This window comes from Coloeus monedula (assembly GCF_965178545.1).
Source record: "Coloeus monedula genome assembly, chromosome: 19".
NCBI classification, from domain to species: domain Eukaryota; kingdom Metazoa; phylum Chordata; class Aves; order Passeriformes; family Corvidae; genus Coloeus; species Coloeus monedula.
Genome location: NC_138799.1, coordinates 4,952,155 through 4,975,607, shown reverse-complemented (window position 1 = coordinate 4,975,607; position 23,453 = coordinate 4,952,155). Strand labels below are relative to the sequence as shown.

The 23,453-nt window shown below is 44.3% G+C and overlaps 1 protein-coding gene across 3 annotated transcripts in view; it reads left to right on the top strand.

Annotated features, from left to right (window-relative positions):
* UNK (unk zinc finger) overlaps nucleotides 1–23,453 on the top strand; it is a 44,920-nt gene that overhangs the window by 11,547 nt on the left and 9,920 nt on the right. For 2 of the 3 annotated variants that reach the window (XM_082293997.1, XM_082293996.1), the window contains exons 2-12: nucleotides 6,820–7,029; nucleotides 8,498–8,674; nucleotides 9,118–9,248; nucleotides 9,378–9,513; nucleotides 11,599–11,716; nucleotides 12,656–12,740; nucleotides 14,528–14,670; nucleotides 16,854–17,054; nucleotides 21,215–21,283; nucleotides 21,957–22,131; nucleotides 23,268–23,369. In XM_082293997.1, coding sequence (XP_082150123.1) covers nucleotides 6,820–7,029; nucleotides 8,498–8,674; nucleotides 9,118–9,248; nucleotides 9,378–9,513; nucleotides 11,599–11,716; nucleotides 12,656–12,740; nucleotides 14,528–14,670; nucleotides 16,854–17,054; nucleotides 21,215–21,283; nucleotides 21,957–22,131; nucleotides 23,268–23,369 — 1,547 coding nt within the window. The remainder of the gene's footprint in view (nucleotides 1–6,819; nucleotides 7,030–8,497; nucleotides 8,675–9,117; nucleotides 9,249–9,377; nucleotides 9,514–11,598; nucleotides 11,717–12,655; nucleotides 12,741–14,527; nucleotides 14,671–16,853; nucleotides 17,055–21,214; nucleotides 21,284–21,956; nucleotides 22,132–23,267; nucleotides 23,370–23,453) is intronic. The other variant, XM_082293998.1, reaches the window with a different exon arrangement.

Here is a 23,453-nt window from a genome sequence, read left to right as displayed (position 1 = left end):
GGGAAATAGCCAATTTGGTGAGCCGCAGTAGCTGAGAGACCTCATCTAGTGGGTGAGCATCCCTGAAAGAGGTTGGAAATAGATGATCTTTAATGTCCCTTTCAACCCAAAACATGCCCTGACACGGATTTTTGGTAGAACTTGATCAGAATTTTCCCTGAAATTATGATTAAAGCTTTCAGGATTGCTGCTAAAATTGTTTGTTATTGTTTCACATTCAACATTGATTCATATGAGGCTCTGTTTCAATATTAAATTACATCTGCCGGTCAGTAAAAAACTATTTATTGAAACAGACTTGTCTTGACTTCTGCTCGTACTGGAAGGGCACTAAGCATTGCAGCGTTGTAAACCAGGCTGCTGGTGGTCTGCAGCTGCTGGTTCAGGGATTTGCTCCACTTGAATAAGGAACTACAACTCCCATGAAGTCAGATTGTTTCACATCTTCCCTCCCAAATTCCAAGAAATCTTGGGAGTTGAAGGTTCTGTTCCCTGTCAGGAAGCTTTGGATTGAAATGCCAGCATTTTCTAAGACATTGTGTGAGTGCTGGTATCAAACTCTCTGAATTATTTCAGAACAGTCCTATTCTCTGACTCTGTTTTTTCCTTGCCTATTCTGAAACACCTCCCTTGCCCCAAGAGCATAAACTCCTGAGCAATGTCAGAGCTGCATATCATGGGTTTTCTCTATCAGTAATATGTTAAATGAAAGGTGCATTAGTAGGATTTTTATTGAGTATCCTGTTGGAATAAGTAGATTCTGTCATGCACCACTGACTCATTTCAATTGGAATACCACCGTTCAGTAAAAGAAAATAATTGAGTCATGGGTTTCTTACTTAAAGTGTGTCTGATATCATCTTTTGCAATATAATTCTATGAGGGTGAAATGAATTTAGAGAGCTGATTTAATATGGACAGCTCTTTTCCTCTTGTGTTGGGGCAGCTCTTTGAGCTTAAGAAGAAAATAGCAGTTTTGAAAATAATTTCCAAAAGATAAGCATTATTGAATTAGAAATATCAATATCTATAGTTAGATATTTTCTCCTGGGTTTTGCAGTGCTGTCTACTGAGCAGACAGTCTGTTGGATAAGCACAGCCTGGTTTGCTTCAGATAATTTTATCTGTGTTAGCTCAAACCACTAATTTAAATTTTTAAGTGAAGCTGGTGGGATATATATATATATATATATATATATATACACTCACATATATACACACATATATATATGCCTTTTTTTTTTTTTTTTTCCCCTAACCTGAATTAGGAACACTTTCTCCATCCTGCTGTCTGGACAGTTCAGTGCTACTCAGAGCTTCCAGAGAAGGAAAGCTGATGAGCAGCTGCAAGCAGTGACCTCTCAGTCAGACTGCATTTTTCAGGAAGGATGTGAACTAGGACCACCTGAGACTTTACAGAGAGGTCCATGGCCTCATGCAGTCCTGTCTGAAACAGCAGGACATGATTGATATAAAAATGCCAGCAAATGTCCCCAGCATTCCCATGTACTTTTGTGCCAGTGAAATGGCATTTTTGCCAGTGTGATACTTTGAGAGAAGACAGACACTACTAAAATAAATGGTAATGGCAGAAGAGCATTTTCTTCCTGATATCTGAAATCTTATCAGAAACGTAAGACTTGGTTTGAAGAAAAAAACCAGAGCAAAACAGAAAAAAAACTCCAGACCAAAACCCAAGATAAAACACACAGCCTAAAAATTAATTTGTAGATTTGTTGTTAGATTTGCCTCTGTGGGCTCTTTTGTACAGTGGCTGAGAATCTCTGTACAGCCCTGAACTAGGAATTTCTAATATTAATGCTAATAATAAAGTGAAGTGCCCACAGCAGGCTGGACTTTACAGAAATGACCCAGGCCTGGGCTGTCTTCTGTGGGTTGGTTTGTTGTGACCTGGGAGCAGCTGCAGGGATGGAGCCCCAGTGACAGTGGCTGTGCCCTGAGTGAGGACCTGGTGTAAAAGCTGCTCGGAGTTTACACTGGTGTGACACCAGACAAGCAGTGCTGCTACAACCTCTCAGCACAGGCCTTTCCTGAGGTGCCACAGCAGTTTCAGGGGTGTAAACACACCCCCACCCGTGTGTGGAATGTGGATGGTGGTAGTGTTAGATCTCACTACTGCCCTACATTTGCAGACCGTGTCCTAGTCTGGATTAGCCAGACAATTATCTGATGGCTTTCTCCCTGGTGTCATTCTGCTGCAGGAGGTTCAGGTCCTGTTTATGAGCCTCTCTTTGGGCCCAAGAGGAATTTTGGCAGAAAGGGGGTTGACCTGGAAGAGCAGGAAGGGCTGCAAAGGAGAGGAGCTTGTCTTGGGACCTATGTAAGGATTTCAAACAGTGCAAGGGATGTTGGAAGCAAAGCAGAGCCTGGCTTTGCATCACAGAAGCCACAAGAGTTTGGAGGAATTGGTTTTAATCTTTTCATTTCCTTGCTCCTTGATATTGTTTCTCTCCCCAGTCTTCCTGATCCCACTGTTACAAAGCCAAGACTGTCTTGGCATCAGTGTGCATCTTCCAGGGATTTCTGGGAGCTTTGGGTTAAGGCTTTTATGAGGAATTTGGAGCTCAGCTGTGCACTACCAGCACATTTTCCTGAATTGAGCTCACTCCACTGCATGTGTGACTTGGGTCAAGTTTGACAGGAAGCTGCAGCCCTGGAAGCAGGATGGATGCAGGAATTCTCTCATACCGAGCTGCTTGAGCACACCAATGTGAACCAGAACAGCTGCAGAAAAATGAGAGATCTCTGCACCAGCAGGCAAGGAGGGGACCAGGACATGGCTGCAATTGTGGAGAATAAAAATGAAACTTCTGGATTAGAATTTCTTCTTGGGTTCTCTCTTTATTTGCTTTTTTCCCCCTCCTTCTTTCTAGGTTTGAATTTTTTTCTTCTTCCCCCACTCCACTCATCTTTTTCCCTGCAGCTCCCAGAGCAGGTTCCTGTTCTGTTACTCCAGGGCAGAGGGGGAACTCCTGCAATTCCAAGCTGCAGAGGTAAACACTTGCTGCCCTGCCCTGGAGAGTCGAGCTGCTGCTGGCAATTAAAGACAGTGAGCAGCTCCCCACTAATATAAATTATTGCAGAATAATCACTGCCCCTTCCCTCATCCCAGAGGAAGTGGAATTTCAGCAAAGTAATGTTGGGGTTTTCTAATGCTTTGCTGCTCCTGTTGGTCTCTGGGAGTTCCTCAAACAAGAACCTCTCCTCTTGTCTTCCTAGGGAAAAAAACTTTCATTTCCAGTAGCCTCCATCCTGTTTGACAGCAAGTTCAGCTCAGCCTGGGGACTTTGATCTGCATTGTTCTGGCCAGTCTTGTCCTATTTGTTTAGAATTGCATTTGTCTTTGTTTACTAGGGCTCATAAATGATAACATTTCCTCCAGGAATCTGGGTGTTGCTGTTGATGTTAATGTTGTATCAGAAGACAGTGCTATGTGCTTTCCACTTTTTAAAAATTACATTGGTATGAAGATACAACATCTACTCACTTTTTCTTTTTAACCAAATAAATATGGAGGTAGCTCCAATATAAAATAGGGGTAATACTTCTTCTGCCCCTCATGTGAGGGCTGTAGAGTTTCCTGAGAGGAGTTGAGAAATGCAGGTTATCGTTGCTGGATTTCCTCTTCCTGTACAGACACAGCGTTTGGCTGACATGCTGTGAAATGTGTACCAGTTTTCAACATATTTTCAGCTTTGAGGGTCATTCCAAAATTCCTTTTTTCAGCTGTTCTGGAAAAAAAAAAAAAATTAGAGAGACCATTGACACCAGAAGGATCTGTCATGACAGTGTTCTCTGCGTTTTGTTTAGAGCCTTTGCAAAGAGGCTCCTGAAATATTAATGGCTTTCTGCTTTGTGAGACATCACATTGCGGTGGTGCAGGCTCTGTATCCTCTCTGTGTTCCCAAAACACATGTGGTTTACATGCCTTTTATTTATTTTAATACAAAGTGGCTGGTTGAGTGGTCTGTGTTCTCCCAGAGGAGCCAAAACTCACTTCATGGATCAAGAAAATAAAGGGCTGTAAGGCAATTTACCATTCAGGCTATTGTGGAGGAGGGTGATTTAAAACATTGTAGTGGCTTGGAAAAAAAGGAAAACCCAAAGCAGTGATTGAAAGGCTTGAAATGACTGAGTTAATGTGACAACTCTCCTTTCCTCTGTTGGGTCTGTTGCAGAGGTGACTGTGCACAGTTAATGTCTGTGGAGCTCACTGGTACCTGTTTGCAGGACTTGCTTTGAAATTAAGAGTGAGACATCATTTATTTAATCGAGAGCATTAAAGGATGACTATCTGATGAAGCAAGTTAGGTGTTAAACACTTTTCAGGTGAACCATTTACTTATGTAATTATCTCTCATTTACATCTATTATAATGTTTCTCCAGGGAGTTTAGCCAATCATGAAATGCAATTAATTTTCAAATACTCCTCAGCAGCAATTGAGACACTCGAGACCGAAATCCCTAGTCACTGTGTACATTTTTAAACTTCCCTGCTAAAGGGGAGCAGCTACAGCTCAGCTGATTGTGGAGTTACTAAATTCTGGGATTTTTAAGTGTTTCATTTGGGCCTATCACAAATCTGGAGTGCTGGGCTTGATACCCAGGTTGTGTAAGCCTGGTATCTCCCCTTAGTTTCCAGACCATTGAGGAGGTTCAGGATGCTGTTCTTGAACTTAAGCCTGGTGCTGGGTGAGGATGGAGGAGTTAAAATGCTCTTGGTTTCTGTCTAGGATTCTGATTGCTGTGTGATACTGGCTAGGGCTCGTAGCCAGCTGCATTGCAGTTTGTCCATGTGTAAAATGGGAGTAGCACAAACCTCGTGTCTCTGAGGTGTCCCTGGAGCTGTGTGAGTGGAATCGACTAGTTGGTGATTGTATTGTCTGTGGACAGCATCGTCCTGCTTAAGGTTACTTAATTCACTTTCTAACCAAAATGTTGCAGTCATTTTTGTTCCAAGTCTTCCTAGTGTGCTGATAAGATAAAATAATCTGTGGCATTCCACCTTCTACAGCTACTTGGTCCAACAACTGAAAAGGCTTTTCAAGAATGGATGAATTTACCGCAGCTTTTCAGCTTCCAGATGAATTGCTGGTGTGGCTGAAGTAGGGATCTCCATTTGAATGGAGCTGGAATTGGGAAAAGGAGCAAAGTGATGTTGTTAGCCCTCACCTACGCCAAGCAGACCTGTTTCTGCAGCTGGCTCTGGTTTTTCTGCTGTTAAGCCTTGGGCCCCAGTGCAGATACTGTTCCAGCCACTCTGGATTGCAGGGGACAGATGGGCTTGGGTAGAGAAGGGCTTACAGCCGGCTGCAGAGGCTTCCAGCCCCGGGCGTTCGTAGATCCCAAGCAGTGGAACCTGCAAATCTCACGTATTTAGAGGCTGAAGAAGAGAAGAGCTTTTATCCTTTCATGCTTGCAAAATCCAATGTAGGAAAGCTCTTGCCACTGATACTCCCTCTTCACAGCAAACAAATAAAACCACTTCAGTTGAATCTGCATTTTCCTGAGGCTTTCTCCTCAGCCGGGGTAAGGAGGAAAGGAAGCTTTATTTACAGATGTTGCTTTCAGAATGAGCCTAGCATTGTGATATTATCTGTAAACACATCTTTGGGCATCAGACATCTTTCCATTTGTTTAGAAGCAGGAGATAAAGACTGTCTGACATGGGAATGAATGTTAGACAAATTCCTACGCTCCTTTTTGTTGCCTCGGAGTACACGCGCAGTTTAAAATGAGTCCGAATCTGCTGTTATATCACCCTGTTGCTTCCAGCAGAATACTCGCATTTTTATTTTGACCTACAAATCTTGGTCCTCACTGCTTACACTGACCTCTAAACATAAGAGACCAGAATGCTCTGGGTTTTCTGCCTTTTTCCTGGGTGTGTCTCCAAGACCGAACCTGCTGGGATTCGGGTCTGAGCTGTGGGAGCTGTTTGGATGCTCCCTGTAAATACAGGGCAGCCCGTGGGTTTCAGCAGCGTGGATTTTGTAAGCACCTACACACAGATCACAGTCAGATCATTATGTTGATCTAAACCATTTTGTAATCCTCTACAATCTGGGTTTAGAGACTGTTATTAGTGTCACAAATAAAAGCTTGTGACTTCTTTAGTTCTCAGGATAAAAGAAGCCATGTACTTTAAGGGAATTACATATTAAAATTAAAGCAACATAAACATGTGGGAGTTTGAGGATAGTTATCTCACTTTTCAAGACTGAGCCCTGAATTCATATGATTGCAAGAGAGAAATTGATTAATTTTTATTTCGTAATTGACCATGTACTGACAAAGCAGAGCTAAACCTGGAGGACGAGGCATGAAATAGTCTTTTAAAAATCTTTCTTTCTCAGTAACTTGAAGCTTTAAATGTGGCTCAAAGAAGTGTATTTTATTTGGGGTTTTTTTCTGTTGTTTTTTTTTTCTTTAAACATATAGGGAGGAAACCCCTTTTTGCCCAGATAGGTCACAGATATAGAAATGGATAGAAAGGTACTTAAGAGTTCTATTTTCTCACAGACTCTTTCCTCAGCTCATGAAAAGCCTCTTCAAAACGATCCCGGCAGAAAGTGATTTCAGCTCTCGTTACATTCCTGTGTGTAATGGATATCTTGCCATTACAAACACCAGCAGCTCCCAGCCTCCATCCTGGGAGGGGAAGCAGGGAGGGTGTGGAAGGACAGCAGACATCTCTGTGATGGACGCAGCTCGGGGCTCTGCAGCTCGGGGCTCTGCAGGGTGACTGGATCTTGCCCCTGCCCAGCATCCCGGTGCTCACGTCCCGGTTCCCGCAGGTACCTGAAGGAGTTCCGCACGGAGCAGTGCCCTCTCTTCGTGCAGCACAAGTGCACTCAGCACCGGCCCTACACCTGCTTCCACTGGCACTTTGTCAACCAGCGCCGGCGCAGGTCCATCCGCCGCCGCGACGGGACCTTCAACTACAGCCCTGACATTTACTGCACCAAGTATGACGAGACCACGGGAATCTGCCCAGAAGGAGATGAGTAAGTAGAGGCTGCACCCTGCTTTTCAGGCATTAGGCTTTTGGGATGAGGCCAGGTGATGATTCCAGCCAGTTCTTGTAGAGATGAGGCAAGTCAGCAGTAAAGCAGCTTTGTCACATACGTAACGTGAGACCAGATGTAAAATCTGGAATAGCAGCCCGTGTGCTCCAGGCCTGCTGCAGAGACAATACTGAGGGTGACTTAATGAGAGTTCAGCTCTTGGGAACTCACTGTCTTTGCGAGCCTGGGCATCTTCAGCAAAGCTGAGGTGGGAAAAACAGCTCGGTGACAAATGAGTTCAGAAACACTCTGTTCTCTAAGTCCCTGACTCTCAGCTCTTGCTCACTAGCAGGGTAGCTTAGTTTTTCACAGACTGAAGAAAGATGAGGAACTTTGTCCTCCAGTCTGCCCCCTGAGTTTCTGTCCCAGCTTTTTAACTCATGTAAGTTTATTTTGTCTTTCTGAACTTTTAAGAAGCCAGTAGAGAACTGAGAGGTACCCAGAATAAGGCAGCATGAGGAAGAGTTTGGGTTTTTTGGGTGTTCTCTCCCCATGACTGCAGTAGGTTAACGGGGGCAAAACCGCAAATCTTTCTGCTGTCCATGTGGCAGACCCCAGCAACTAAGGGGTTAATACAACTTTAGCCACGTGACAGATATGGGATAAATAGCGTAGCCAAACTGTGGTCAAATATGGACAGTGTTTTATAGAGAGATGCTGCAAAAAGATAGAATTTCAGTTCCCTTTTGTGGTGCCAGTATAAACATAGAAAAATGCTATTTATTGGCAAAACTTTCTTGTTTTTTGTTTTTTTCAACTCAATTAAGTAAAGTTTTTGTGACTACAGCAGAATGGAATAGTCCCTCAGGCCTAAGGCTTCAGTTTCAATACTTTCTTCCTTGTTAGAAGAGATCTGGAAGGAACTGGAAATGGGATGTTTGTGGGCTTTGGCTTCAAGAGCACTGGTTGATACCTGGCTCAAACTCAGTGAATGAAAGCCATTGTCATCTAGGAACCTTTGCTCATTTGTATTTTTAGCTTGATGCTGCAATATCTAAATTTTGTCCGTTCCATGTTGTTATATTTCTGTTTTATTTCTCAGTGTAGATTGTTTTTCTGCCTAAGAGGGGAAACAAAACACAAGTTAAAATGGTAGTTTTGTAATTCTCCTTTCTTGTCCAGTGTCCTTGCTCTTTACCAGATCCCTGGCAGCCACTCTCCTGGAATAATAAGGTACTGCTGGATTAATAATCCAGTTTTCCTTTAGGGAGGGAAACTCTTGCATCCTTTGTAGTGACAGGTTTGGGGATTCTCTGAAGTGTTGGAAGGCACAGCATAAGAGAAGGGGCAGAGTTAGCAAAGATGGTGTCAACTGCAGCATCTTCTCTCAGCAAAGTGTCTTCTGGTAGTTGAATCCCTCACCTGTGTGACTAAACCTTGTCTGTTCCTCCCCTCCTTCCTTCCTCAGGTGTCCCTTCTTGCATAGAACTACTGGAGACACAGAGAGGAGGTATCACTTGCGCTACTACAAAACTGGAATCTGCATCCATGAGACAGACTCCAAGGGAAACTGCACCAAGAACGGAGTCCACTGCGCCTTTGCTCATGGGCCCCACGACCTGCGCTCGCCCGTGTATGACATCAGGTTAGTAGAGCTTGAGGCTCCTAAGAGAAGGGTAATTTCTGTACCCAAATGAAAAAGGTGAAGATGGAAAAGGTAATTTCTGTACCCAAGTGAAAAGCGAGATGATTGAAGGACAGTACTGCTTCAGCCTGAAATGAGGCGATGGCGAGATATCCCTTCCTAATAAGGCAAATGTAAAAAACCTCCAGGGAGGATTCTCAAAGTGGGGGAAGGGATCACACTTTGGAATCTGATGAAGGGGGTCAAAACAGTGCATCTGGAATTCCCAGGGAATGAAGGCTTTTTTTTTATTGCAGTTGCTGCTCAGCTAAAGATGTTCTGACAAAACATGCAGGGCTGAAATGCACCCACTTAGCAAATGCTCCAGTATGTCAGTTTTTATACACATTTATCTGACTCTTCCTCTGCTCAGTCTGTTTGTTCATTTAATTCTGTCCCTGAAGAGAGCTTCAGGCAATGGAGGCTTTACAGAATGGTCAGACAACATCTGAAGGAGGCATCGAGGGTCAGTCTGCAGTCGCTGCCAGCCATGCCATGATAGAGAAAATACTCAGTGAGGAGCCTAGGTGGCAAGGTGAGTGTCACTGAGGGTCTGTGGGGCTGGGAGTTTGGTTTCCATGGAGTGCCTGCTCCTGTCCCAAACTTTTCTGCAGTAAATATGGATTGTGGTCATCTCTCTTGACTCACTGGGGTTTTTTTGCAGATACAACATATGTGTTGGGAAATTACAAGACAGAGCAGTGTAAGAAACCCCCCCGGCTCTGTCGCCAGGGTTATGCCTGTCCCTACTACCACAATAGCAAAGACAGAAGAAGAAGTCCAAGAAAACACAAATACAGGTACTGTGGTCCTGGATATTGTACTTCCTAGCTGAGTGGTGCAGTGTATTGGAAATCTGGGGTGAAGGAGGCAGGATTTTGACCACTAGATAGTTGTTTTTAGTATATTTCCAAGTCATGTACTGAGAGATGTTACGGACTATTATTTCTTCTTAGCAGAAAGAGAACAAACTAAACAAGGAGTTTTCCTGTGTATAGTAACCAGTACTCTAATACAGGAATTGTTAAATCGTGTTACAACTCTGATTTTATAGCAAAGAGAACCTGTGTCTGGCTTTCCCTTGCCACATAAACCTCTGCTTTAGAAAGCAGTGCAGGGAAAAGAAAACAAAAGAAAGTTTTAATCCCCATCTAGAAACAAACTCACACAACAGTGTTTTCATGGTAAAGGATTCAGAATGATCAGGCTGCTTGTTGTGTATGCCTGCTGATGGGGATCATGAGGAGGGACTGTAGCTGGACATGCATTCCTAACCAGCTGCTAAAGGCTCTGCTTTTGAGGCACCGGGGTGTTCTGTCACTCAGCTGTCGCTGGATTTTTCAGCGTGCTGTGTCTCCCTGAACGCATTTCATCCAAATTATAGGCCCTCATTTCCTCCAACACAACAGAGCTTTTGTTGTGGTCTCAGTGGGGCTTTTCCTTAGTTCCTTTTTGAAAAACATAGGAGCTGACCAGAAAGCCAGGAAAGAAAATACCAGGGATGTTCTCGCTTCTCTTCCCCACCCCCAACATTCACAGAAATTTTTGAATTGGCACTGAAATTCTCTATTTAAAAAAATTAAACAGACTGCAATCAAAGGAATGTTAATCTCAACACTTTAAGGAGAAATAGAACCACTAGGTCAGTCTTCAGTGCTTTTTGCCCCTCCCTGAGCCCTTTGGGAGGCGAAGAGGTGAAAGCTTCTCTGCTGCTCTCCACTTGCTCCTGTGTTTTCCCCACCCCAGCTGATGTGGCTGTGCTGGTGCTGCTATCTGCTTCCCTCTGCTGTTGTTTGAGGGAATGGTTAAGAGCATAAAGAGCAGGGGAAGTAGGTCACGGCAAAAATTCAGATCTGGGAAAAGGAACTGTTCCTGGCTGGGAGAAAGAAAACGGACTTGCCTTTTCCCCGGTGACCTGACTCAGCCTCTTTTCCACATGGCCACACTATAAACCTGGAAACATACTGCTGTAAGGGTATTATGTGTTTTAGGATTAGCCAATTAACTTCTTAGCTTTCTATGAAGGTGCAGTTCCAAAACAGAAACCAGACCCACCGTCTCTGACACTAATCACATCAGCTGCTAATATTGTAATGCTGGTTCAAGTTGTATTTGGTTTCAAATGGAGAATTAAGCCATGGTTTTTTCATTGGGAAATTGGAAGAAGGCGGAGAAGATGCAATAGCAGCTGGGTGGGGGCTGGGGAAGCAGCAGCCAAGCAGATTGTACAGCTGAGGGTGAGCAGCCAGACCTGCCCCCGTCTGAGGAATTGTAACATCACAGAATGGTTTGGGTTGGAAGGGACCTTAAAGCTCATCTCGTTCCACCCCCTGCCGTGGGCAGGGACACCTTCCACTATCCCAGGTTGCTCCAAGCACCATCCAGCCTGGCTTTGAACAATTCCAGGGATGGAGCAGCCACAGCTTCTCTGGGCACCTTGTGCCGGGGCCTCGCCACCCTCACAGGGAAGAATTTCTCCCTTGGTATTTAATCTACACCTATTCTCTTTCCATTTAAAGCCATTCCCCCTTGTTCTGGCACTTCAGGCCCTTGTCCAAAGTCCCCCTCCAGCTCTTTTGGAGCCCCTTTAGGCACTGGAAGGGGCTTTAAGGTCTCCCTGGAGCCTTCTCTTCTCCAGGCTGAACACCCCCAGTGCTCCCAGCCTGGCTCCAGAGCAGAGGGGCCCTCAGAGCACCTTTTTGGCTTTCTCTGGACTTGCTCCAGCAGGTCCATGTCCTTCTGTTGCTGGGGGACCCAGAGCTGGATGCAGTCCTCCAGGAGTGGATCAGAGGGGGAGAATCATCTCCCTCCACCTGCTCAAAGTAATCAAAGCTCAGAGCATGTCTGGGAGTCTGATACATTCCCCTGCTGCCTTATTTCCACAGATCTTCGCCGTGTCCCAGCGTGAAGCACGGGGACGAGTGGGGAGATCCCAGTAAGTGTGAAAATGGAGACTCCTGCCAGTACTGCCACACTCGCACAGAACAGCAGTTCCATCCAGAGGTACAGTAACCTCCTCGTTCCATTTAGAAAAGCAAAAGCATTCCAGTCCTACAAAGGAAATTACTGTGGCAGGTGGGAGAGGGATGTGGGCTGCTTGTTAGTGTGGTCCTGGGATACAGAGAAGCTGCATGTTGGGAGTAAGCAGCAATTCAGCTGCTTGACAGAATAGACTGTATGGGAGGAGGTAAGAAAAGTGGGGGAAAACTCAAGTGTAGGAGCAGTCTCACGTGTGGGGGTCCTTTGGAAAGCACCATGTGGGTCTGCATGTGAGCAAACAGCATCTGTTTCCTTGACTTAAGAGTTTGTGGTTCATGTTGATAGCACTAAACACCACCAGGCTCTTAGCTGTGAGCATGCCCAGAGCATTCCAATATCCTTACAGAAAGTGTAATTAAGACCTTTTCGTAGTCTGCTTCATGTTACAGTGTTGAAAAGCTTTGTGGGGCCCGTATCTGCACAGTAACCATTGTCACCGCCTGTCAAACTGGGGGGAAAGGGAATAATCCATTTGCTACAGTCCTTGTCAATGGTTTGTTATTTTCCTTGCAAACATGTGGCTGCAACTTTCTGTGCTGTCATCTGTCAGCTGTTTCCTACCTTTTGCCATTTGTAATGTCCATGGAGCTTCCAATGAGACTGAGGGACTTCATGGCAGATGGTGACCTTTGGGTGAGCTGGTGTGTGGTGGGTTGGTCTCTGGGTGAGCTTTAGCTGTCATGGGATATTTTGGTGTTTCCAGAACTATAGTGGGTTTTCCTTTCTTTGAAGCAAAGCACTGAAATGGTCACACTGAGCTCTGCTGGCCTTTGCATCTCTTATCTGTGTCCCTACCTTGCTGTCAAGTTTCTTCATAGTACTTCTGTACCTGCTGGTCACTGTTATTTTCTGTTCATTTCTGTTTGGTGGTTTTTTTGTTTCTTTTTTTTTCCCCATCCTTAGATCTACAAATCCACCAAATGCAATGATATGCAGCAGTCTGGCAGCTGTCCCCGAGGACCCTTCTGTGCCTTTGCACACGTAGAACGTACGTGCACTACTTCTCTCATCTTTCCTGGATATTTGAGCTATGGAAAGCTTCTGCCCAAGAGAGTTTAAATGTAGAGCTGCAAAACTAAGGCTTCTGTGAAGGGTTAACTTTGATTTCTATAGAACTGTGCTGGTGTGGGAGGTGTTGGCAGAGCTGGAGGCAGTAGGTGTCTGTAGGACTCAGCCTTTAGCTCTCACTGTGCTGTCTCTTGAAGGACCTCCCTCTGTTCCCTCTCACCTGCTCAGTTCTCTGGGTGTCAGTTCAGGAGGATGGAAGTGGAGAAAGCTGCTTCTCTTCTGTACATGGATTACCTTTAGCTAAATTGCCAAGTGTTGTATCTTAAAAAGCTGAAGATAAAATTGCTGATTATAGATAATTTATTGATCTATTAAAAAAAATGTTATTTTACTCTTTATGAAGTTTTACTTAGAGTTTAAGTCTTTAGTCAGGTTGGAGAAGAAAAATATGCGGCTCTTTTTTTACTGCTTTATCTCAAATCCTCTTTTCTCAATAGCTCCCTGACTTATAGGGCATTATTTCAATCCTCACTTTAATCAACTAGGAACTAGTGATGCAGTTTTGGTTGTGGAATTTCTACGTGCAGGTAGTCCTAGCATTCATAAATAATGGTTAGTTCCTGTCCTAGGGCTCCTCCTCAGTTGCTGCACTGAAATCTCACTGCTGAATTTGCAACAATTAGAGCAGGTTACTCACTAGATTTGTTCTGATACTGACTCACTACATGGCCTTGAGAAAATCTCTCTGTTATTTGATTATCCTTTGTAAATGAGGGAATTAGTAATTGCTGCCTTTGACACGGAATGGGGAGAGTAAATTCTCAACAGGTTATGCAGTTCCTTTTATAGGAAGCCTTGTTGACAAGCAAGTAATTATAGCTGGAGCTGTGGGCTGTAATGGCCCAAAACACAGCAGTGCAACTACACAGTGGGATCCAGCAAGCTTTAGGAAATGAAATCTTGATAAAGGAACAATGTTTAGCAAACTTCCTTGGGTATAACATAGTATTTTTGATTAGGGATGCCTTATTCCTAATAAGATTACTACACTTGATATTATGTTACTTAGAGTAACATTCTGTGGCACTTGCACCATTCCAGCTTGGTTATTTCTTGTGCTGTTTTATGGATTTAGTCCTTCCTTAGCAAGGTGAACACTGACAGCCTAATTCAGTTAAAATAACAGGAGTCCATTTATTATATCTGCTCTTAACCTGAGTTTTACTGGTTAATAGCAAGAAACCAGCATTTTGAGGATACTGAAATATGGATGTAGTGTCAGTTCTATAGTTTTTGTGAAGATGCTGAGTGTTAGATGTAAATCCTACAAATCTAAAGCATCTCTACCTTCCAAACCAGTGCCACTTTTTTTTTGTAATGGTTTGTACTGAGCACAGATGGAAGCTTTAACTCGCTCAGCTAATTATAGTACACCCATCAACTTTGTGCCTAGCAAAGAAGGAAACTCTGCTTAGTTCAAGAGAGCTGAATGAATAACATGCAATTCATCCAGGGAAGATAATTTTGGAGCAGCATTAATGAGCTAAAGAGCAGCACAGTGTGTATGTGATGACAGTAAAAACGTGAGGAATATTAGATAAGCAAATCAGCCAAATAAGGTTTCCCCTTACTTCTATATTTATAAGTAAGTGCTTGTGGAGTATGTTTTCTCTCAGGAATATCTGGGTGTTCTTGTTCCTAAATGTCTCGTGCTCCATGGCAATTGCCCAGCTTTGAGTGGTGTTCCCTGTGCTTTGTCTCCCGCAGAGCCCGCGCTCAGTGAAGATTTACAGCAATCCTCGGCCGTGTCCAGCCCCACCCAGACAGCACCAGTGATGTACATGCCCTCAGCAGCTGGGGACTCTGTTCCAGTCAGCCCTTCCAGCCCACATGCCCCAGACCTTAGCAATGTATGTAGCCCTGTGGAGAAGCCTTGTCCATATTGTGCAAATCTGTGTTTCTCTGAGTCGCTGTTCTTTCTCCCAAGAAAAGTATCCAAAAGCCCAGAGGATATGAGATTTTTCTTTTAGTTCTCAGCTCCTCACTTTTTAGAGGGATCTGGTTTTTTGGAACATACATTCAGTGGCTTTAGTATTGTCCTCTCACCTATAAAAATTCCAGGCCTTCCTTTCTGTGCAGGGTTTGTTGATGTACTTTCAGGAAAGTGGAATACATCCGCACATGAAGTCCAACTCCTTCCTGTCTGGAGGTACATATTGGGCTTAGCTTCCAAGACCTGTAGTTAAAGGCTGTGAGCCAACAGACTCTGAAGTACATAACTGCAATTGAGTTTGTTTACATATGTAATCTCAGAGCCTTAGCCTGTGCATATTGTGTATTGCATTATAGGATATCCTTAGTTCCCTCCCTCTTGTACTTCTGGAAATAGCTAAACTCTGGGATATGTTTCAGTAATGCCCCAGACTGTTGGTAGCTTGTTGTCCATACAAGAAAGGAGATGTCTAAATGCTGAACAGATACTCAAAGTCAGATTAGAAACCCATGGAATGCTAGACTGCATTTTTACTTAGCTTTTCTTTTTTGTTTAAGTCTTTCCTGTTTGCACTGCACTTGATAAGGTGTATAGCCTTTTCAAATTGTTGGCTGAGATTTTGAGAAGGTACAATGACATGAGTTTAACTCGTTTGAAACTGGTCAGAGGTGAACTCATCTAAGACCTCTGCTTTATTTTATTCCCTCTCTTTGAAAAGAGAAGCTGTGTTCGAGCCAACCTAACAGTTCATAGCTGTTCTGAATTGGATTGCAGGTAGAATTCCAAACAGATCTTGCAAAGTCTGGACATAATGTTGTCTCTTACTAAATAACACTCTGGAAAGCAGTAAAAAGCAAAACCCCTCCATCTTATGAAGGTATTGTTTAAATTCTCTGAAAACTGCAGGGCAGTTGAAGATATTTCCTACTTTTAGAATGTTTAGGTCTTGTCTATCTCAAGCTCTTAAGTCTTTTAAACAGTCTTTCCTAATCCTTGGATATGTGCCAAATGGCAACACATGTCTGTCTATGACTTCATCATCCACAGGGCATCTGCATGTAGCTTGCAAACAAATATGGCTTTGCTGGTGATCATTTTACATGATGAATTAATCAGAGAAAAAGGTCCCTGTAGCAGCCAGCCTCACGTGGCCTGTTCTGTTTTGTATTTGTACTGTAGGTGTGGAATAAATCAGGAACTCTGCCAACTAGCCCCACCTCCACCACAGTGAGTAGTTATCTTTGCGACTGTAGGGAAGCGTGGACAGCAGAATGTCTATATAAAAATAAAATCAAAACATTGTAGGCTGCTCCTTTTTTTTCTTTTCCCTGCTAATGCCAGCCCAGACTGTGCCATGTTTGAATCTGTGATGTCTGAAGCACAGTTGTGCTTTCCAGTGGAGGCAAATAATTTCTTGTCCCAGAGAAATGGGATATTTGTGTTCATCCAGGTGGACACATTCTCTAAAACTCAACTTCCTTTGCTGCTGTCTGTGACTTCATCTACAGTGCAAAACTAGCTTTGTTGCATGTGATTGTGATCCCTGGTATTAGTCCAAAGAATGGAAGTGTTGGAAATCATTGGGTTTTTTTAATGCAGTTGTTGATACCTGACTTGTATCTGCATTAAAACTTTGAGATTTCCAACTGGAAAGCAAAAAATACAGTTTGCATATAGCTCAGATACACCTGATTGTTGTGACTGCCACAGCACCTTTCCAGGTTCCACACCACTGCCCAGAGTCAGACAGGACCCACGGTAGCCTAAGGAAGGAGAAGAGACTTATGGTCATGTTGGGAACCTGATCAGTCACCTCTGAGGCCTCAGAAAGAATAAATGTCACTAGAGCTGTAGGCTGGGTTTTACAAGACTGCACTCCAAAGCAACAACAATAAAACCATAATTGTGGGACTGTAAAAATCCAGCAGAGCTTTTTCCTGGTTTTTTAATTAGTGTTTACTGGAAGCTTGTATGGTTGTGTTGGCTGTCAGTGTAATCAATCTACAAACAGTGATGTGATTGAGCACTTCCATGGATGCATCTCTTTGAGCGGTTCCTGCTGTCTGGCTGTACTTTCCTGACACTTGTTCCCTGTGTTAGATTCTTTGTAGGAACAGCAGTCTTGGAAGCCCATCTAATATATGTGGGTCTCCTCCTGGTGCCATTGGGAAGCCCCACAGCTTGGAGACCATTGGTTTTCCTCCAGACTCAGTCACAGCAGCTGGCAGCTACAAGAAAGCACCGGGGTTTGAGCGAGAAGATCAGGTGGGGGCCGAGTATTTGAAGAGTTTCAAATGCCAGGTTAGTGGGGAATATTGGTTGGAAGAACTGGGGGGATGAGGAAGAATGAGACATTGCCCAGTCTAGCTTGAATGTGGATTTTTTTCTGGTGGGAAAGCACTGTTCTCATGAGCAGTTTCTGGATCTCTGCTGTTGCTTTCAGCCTCCCTTCCAGCCTCTGTCATTTCACATCTGGTCTTGTCTCCCTTGCTGCCATCACACACCCAGTTTGTAGAAGTCAAGCTGCTGCTTGTTTTCCTAACCCCTCACAGCTTCTGTCTTGTGTTGACTCTGGGTAGCTTCCCACATCACTTCTTGCTCTTTCTTTTTCCATGTGTAGGTCCTTGCCAAGAGTTGCTGTGTCTTTTGCTGTATTGTCTCATGGAAACTCATCCTTCTTTCTGTCTTGCCACTCCAAACTCTTACCTTGATCTCCATGACTTGGTTTGTCCTCCGTTCACCATTCCTCTGGTGTATTAAAAATGTCTTGTTAGTTGTCTCTTGCTTCTGTGGCTGTATCATTCTGATCCTTAACTCTCCCGTGGCTTCTGTATTAAATTAGAATTCCTCATTCTTATTTGAAGAACCCTCTGAATATTACCCAACCCACATCTCTTAATGACATTCCCTCTTATCCCTTTTGGATATCTCAGTCTTGCCTCGCTGCTTGCTCAGTCTTCTTCTTGGTGTCGTGCCTTATTAGTGCTGTTCCCTAGGCCTGGAACAGTCTCTTCCATCTCTTGCCACACATGGGCTTTTCCACAGTCAGCTTCTTACTGTGAATTTCCTTTCTTGATGTTACAATTCATGGTTTCTCTGCACCATCCCTTCTAACCTGAGCCCAACCCAGAGCTTGGGTTTTTATTTCACTTTTTATTTCTCACTGGGTTTGTAATTGTGTCTTGATTTAGGGGGAGGGGATTAGCTACTTGTATGAGGAAGTGCCTGCAAAAATACCTCCTACAAGTTCTTTTGGAAAAAAGTATAAAAAGGGATAAGAATACCAGGTCTGTGTTGCCTGAGAAAAGAGAGGACAAGAAGCACTGCTTTCAGCCTGGCTATGTTTTAACTCTGGTCTGTGACATTAAAGAAGTCAGTCTTAATGAGCCTGTACTGCTGTGAGAAAACTGTAGAAATATCCTGTCCAGACAAGGTCTTGCATAAAGTAGTTGAATTCAGAAGCAGACTCCACGGGTTTTGTTTTATTTATTTTTATGGCCTTGGGAAAATATGGCCAAGCTTTGCAGTAGGGCCAGTCTTGAGCACTGTTTAGTCTAATTAAAATGATGCAGTGTCAAATCCAGATTAAGCTATATGCATGTGTGCTCTCTTATCAATGCTCCCTTTGTTTGGCTTAAGGGGGATGTGCCTTAGGAAACTGCAAATTGATGCAACACGTCTTTGGGGGTAAAGAGCAGAGCATGCTGTGATCCTGGCACTTCTTGCAGGCACAGCAGCTTGTAACAGTTGTTTAGAAACAAAAGGAAAAACATGTCCTCATTCTCTGTGGCCTCTGCTGCAAAGGAGGAGTGAACCCAGAGCTGAAGGACTGAGAGAACCCCTGTCTGCTGCCAGCAGAGGCAGGGTGCCAGGGAGGCCCTGCTTTGGAGAAAACGGGCAGCAAGCCTAAGCCAAGGAGAAAGGGGATGGAGCATGAATAGGGCTTCTAAAAGGAAGGCCAGATGATGAGCATTTGTATCCAAAGTCAGATCTGTGCTACAGAGATACTGTATTCACGTAGCTGCTTAATTATGTGGCTTTAATTAAGCAAAACCTGTGTTAAGTAGGAATAAATAGCTATTAAGATATAGACAGAAGTAATCACAGTTGCCTTATGCTAGGCTTCTGCAGACAAAATTAGGTGTCTCCTAAGTGTCCTGATTTAATTTTACTTTAATCTATAATTACTTACTTGAAAAATTCTTCTGTAATTCACTTCTGTAAATCCCTGGCTGCAGTGGGCACCAGAGATTCTCATATACCCTGTAAATTAGACCAATAATGAAGCATTTAACTTTGTCAACTCCTGTATGAAAACATCAGAGGAGAAACTCTGGCTCAGCTCTGCAACAGGCTTGTCATTTTTCCCCTGTAGAATCGGTACAAATAGTTTCTATCTTAGTAGAATGAAAAATGCACCTTCTGTCTCAATAGATTCCACATAGTTTGTGGTAAGGCTGAGCCAGCAGTTAAAGCTAAAAATACTTTTCCCCAGTCCCAAAAGATTTAGCAAGCTGGAAAAATGCTGGCTGCACTGGAAGGACTTGAATGCCACGACCAGGAGGTGTTCCCAAGTCTTGACACACAGCACAGTAGGTGTCTTCCATGCTGGTCAGAAAACATTTAGTTTCACTCATAATTTATGTCCCTTGTTCTCTTCCTTGACTGCAGAAGAGCGAGCTGGAGAATTTCAGCCTGTCATTTGTATGTCTGTCTCAATGTGTGCCCTTTCTAATGTTATTCAGAGCTAAAGGAGACTGGCTTAGTGGTGACATTTGGTTTGCTCTATTTTTCCCTTGTGTTGTGTGAATTCTGGGCAGTGGGAATTGGGGCTAACTTGGAAATATGTTCACTTTTCTCCTCCTTAAAGAAAAAAAGCGCTTCCAGTAAGACTTAACTGCAGCAGAGCCAGCTCCCCATGTTGGCAGGAAGCCTCTCAGTGGGGGCACGGCTGCATGTGTGCCCTCCCCTCAGCTGCTGACGTGTGAGATAGCACATTTTGTGTTCAGCTGAGTGTCAAACGGGGCAGGGCTGGGCTGGGTGATGCAACAGGAGCGTTATCAGACACACACAGAGGCACTCACAGAACGCAGCTCTCACACACACAGGGGAATGAGCCCGTGGGCTCCAGTGTTGTGAACGTGTTCAGGGAAGTGGGAGAGAGTGATCCTCACTGCAGAAGGATCTTTGTGTCCATCTCCCAACTGCCTGTCTGCCAGGCTTTGACCTCTCCATGTGCCCACGTGCATCGAGCTGAGCAGAGAAAATGATTTAATGAAGTAAAACCAAGGGAGGAATTCTTCCACTGCTCTTTTGCCTGTCTGGTTACGTCACCCCTCTCCAGCAGTCATTTGTCTTTGCCATGAGACTGGTCAGGCCAAGAAGTCAAGGGGTATCAGGTGCCTTGTGTGCTACTGTTGTACATCGTGCCTCAGTCTCCTGCAGGGCTGGTGCCTTCCTGGATTTGGGATGAAAATCGAGTGCACTTCATGGCTGGAATATGTCTGTGTTTCACACTGGGGGGATTGGAGAGTGAGAAAACAAGCAGGGCTGACTCCCAGCACTTTTTTGCTGCCTCTCTGTGCCCGGAGGGTGGGATTGATCTCCCTGTGCCGTGTCACAGCACGGGAGGAAGGGGGCAAGGCCTGCAGACAGACTGTTACCCACTGACAGGCTCCTGAGGCCACTTCCCAGCTGAACCCCAGCAGAACTGACTGGTGTTGCAAGGCAAGAGAGTTGATATCCATTAAGGATATAATGCTGAAAGGACCTTAAGCTGAATTTTTAGCCTGGATAGTGGGATTCTAAAAGTGTATTGGCATTCATGCAGTTTTGAAATTCCAGACAGCCTTGGCCACACTTACGTTTTCTACCTTTGAGCTCTTATGTTCATGGATGAGGGGAGGATATTTTTATAAAGTCAGTTTTGATGATGTTGTTTTGAAAATTGGTTACTTATTACTGTGTTTTACTTTGCAGTCGTAAATGGGAGCTGGAAAAGTTTGAGGGAAAACATAACCTACATACTTCTATTTTCCCCAAACAAAAAAATATTTACATAATTTAACAATGCAGTGTGCCTCCCACCATTTCTGGCCCTTTCTGGGTGTTAAATGCTAGTAGGGCTGATGAGTTAGTTATAGCAAGGCAAAATAATTTGGTTTTGATCTTGGTTCTTAGGATGTGCTAACAGGGGTCTTACAGCAACATTAAAGGCAAATGTCATTGTGACGAGTCTTTGCATAACTCCAGGGGTGATGTCTTGGTATACAGAAAGCAAATTACTTGGGATGTTTTCAGTTTGCTGAGCTTTCCCTCTCTCCAAATTCTCCAGTGCCTTGAGCAGCCCAAGAGAGGAGTGGACTGTGTTTCCCATGGCCTCTCCAAAGCCAGCAGCCAGCCATTTTTAATTTTGCTAAATAATCCCTCTGCTTATCTTTTGTTTTGTTTCTTTACTGCAGCAAGCAAAAATGAAATCCCACTCCCTGGAACACAGGAGCCAGGAGCAACCTTTGTTACAGCCCAAACAGGTACGGAACTGCTGGCAGGGCTCTGAACCCAGCTCAGGGCTTCCAGCACCACAGAGGGATCTGTGGATCCAGACAGCTCTGCAGGGAGTAAATAACAGTCCAGACACCATTAGGGATGCTCAGCTGGAGGGATTACTTTATGAAGATGGGATGATTTGCTGGAGGTGTTATTTGTGAGTAGTTAGACCTGAGTGAATTCAGGGTAGTTCATGGGCTGAACTGTGCTGGAGAGAGTCTTCAAATTACAGAAAATTGAGCTGGAATGGATCTCTGGAGTCATCTAAGTTCAAGGATTTGGCAAAGGGAATTTAATATCAGGTTCTAAGTCGTGTGCTGAACTAAGTCTGAGTGAGTGATTGTGTGGCCCATGGCTGTGATTGCATGCAACCTGTGGGTCACGGGAGTTAATTCTGGGGCAGCCTGAAAGATGTTTAGAATACTGGGGACGGGGGGGGGTACATGGAATGGAGAACAGTCGACAGAAATTAAAGAAAAGCTGTTAATCTCTCCCCACCCCCCAGCCCAGTGGAAGCAGTAGCCATCTGTCAGGTTGGAAGCAGGCAGGAACAGGTTTGCTGCTGGCATTTGGCTCGTTCCTGCACGTTTCTGACGGGGTTGTTCTATAAAGATGTTTTGTTTCCTACCTCTTTCCCTTTTCCCACTCTTGTTTCAGGACATCCTGGGCATTCTCCCCGTGGGGAGCCCACTGACATCCAGCATCTCCTCTAGTATCACCTCCAGTCTGGCTGCAACCCCCCCGAGCCCCGCTGGCACCAGCAGCATTCCAGGCATGAATGCCAATGCCCTTCCCTTCTACCCAACCAGTGACACCGTTGAGTCTGTCATAGGTAACTTTGCCTTTTTCACTTATGAAAATAGGGCTTCCTCAGCCATGGATCACCAGATGTGAGACTTGGAATAACGTGGGTGTTCCAGTGACCTCCAGTTTTCCGTGTCTGTCAGTGCTGGCAGATTCCTGAAGCTTGTTCTGTGACTGTGGCACATCTGATGTTTCCTGCAGGTCATTTTGGATGAAATTCACCCACGGGACCAACTGAAGGCCTCTGAGCCATTCACTCAGAATGTCACATGACGTAAAAGGGCCTTAGTTTTAGCTTTGTCAAAGTGACAAAGAGGTCTTGGACTAGGCAGGAAATCACAGGGGCATTTTCCACAGTTACTACCCCTTAGTTCTAAATGACAATTTTATAGCCAGAGCTACCACCAGGTAGACTGTAAGGACTTTGCCCTTTGTAGAGTGTAGGACAGAGGCTGTAAGAGAAAGGAAAACAGGAGAGTCCAGAGAGTGGAGTCACTCTTAGATAGGCACAGGCTTTTTGGTCACCTGTTTTTCTTCTTCCTTTTTTTTTTCTTTTTTTCCTTTTTTTAATTAAATGTAACGTTTCTGAGGTGATCTCACAAATTCGTTAAAAATAATAATAGAAATGAGTGGGCATGTGTGGGATGGAATTATATTGATCATCATTAGTGATGAGGCATGTTCAAATAGATGTAACAGATTCAGGCATTAATAAGCTTTATTTTACCCTATATGTGAACCTCAGAGATGTTTTTCAAGTGTTCCCTTCTCCTTGTATTTCTTTTCCAAGTGGCTCTTCAGGAAAGCAGGGACAAAGCACAAACCAGACCCAGACATGCCGTAAGCCAGTGTTCCTCTGTCTAAGGGACAGACTTAAAAGAGCAGTTTGGGGAAGACTTGTGGGATCTGCTGTTAATTCATCAGATTTTTGTTTCCATGAACCATTTGGGAATACTTTGAGACAAAAGGAAACAGGTCAGGTTAAAGAACCTGAACTGAAAAGCTGCCCATGACACTTCTGCCAAACCATCTGAGAACAGGATGGAGAGTAGGGCCCTGAGAGGTAGAGAGCACAGGCTCCTCTGCATGTAGGCTCTTTGGGCCATCCTATCTCTTGAAGTTGTTGGTCCTTTATAACATAATTGGTACCTCTGTGTCTGGCAGAGTCTGCCTTGGATGACCTGGACCTGAATGAATTCGGAGTGGCTGCCCTGGAGAAGACATTTGACAGCAGCACAGTGCCCCACACGAGTGGCATCATGATAGGTACATGAAAGCAACAGAGCTTTCTTTATCTTCTGCCAAGCAGTGTTGCCCAGTCACCTCAGTGGAGCCAGCCCAACCAAGCTC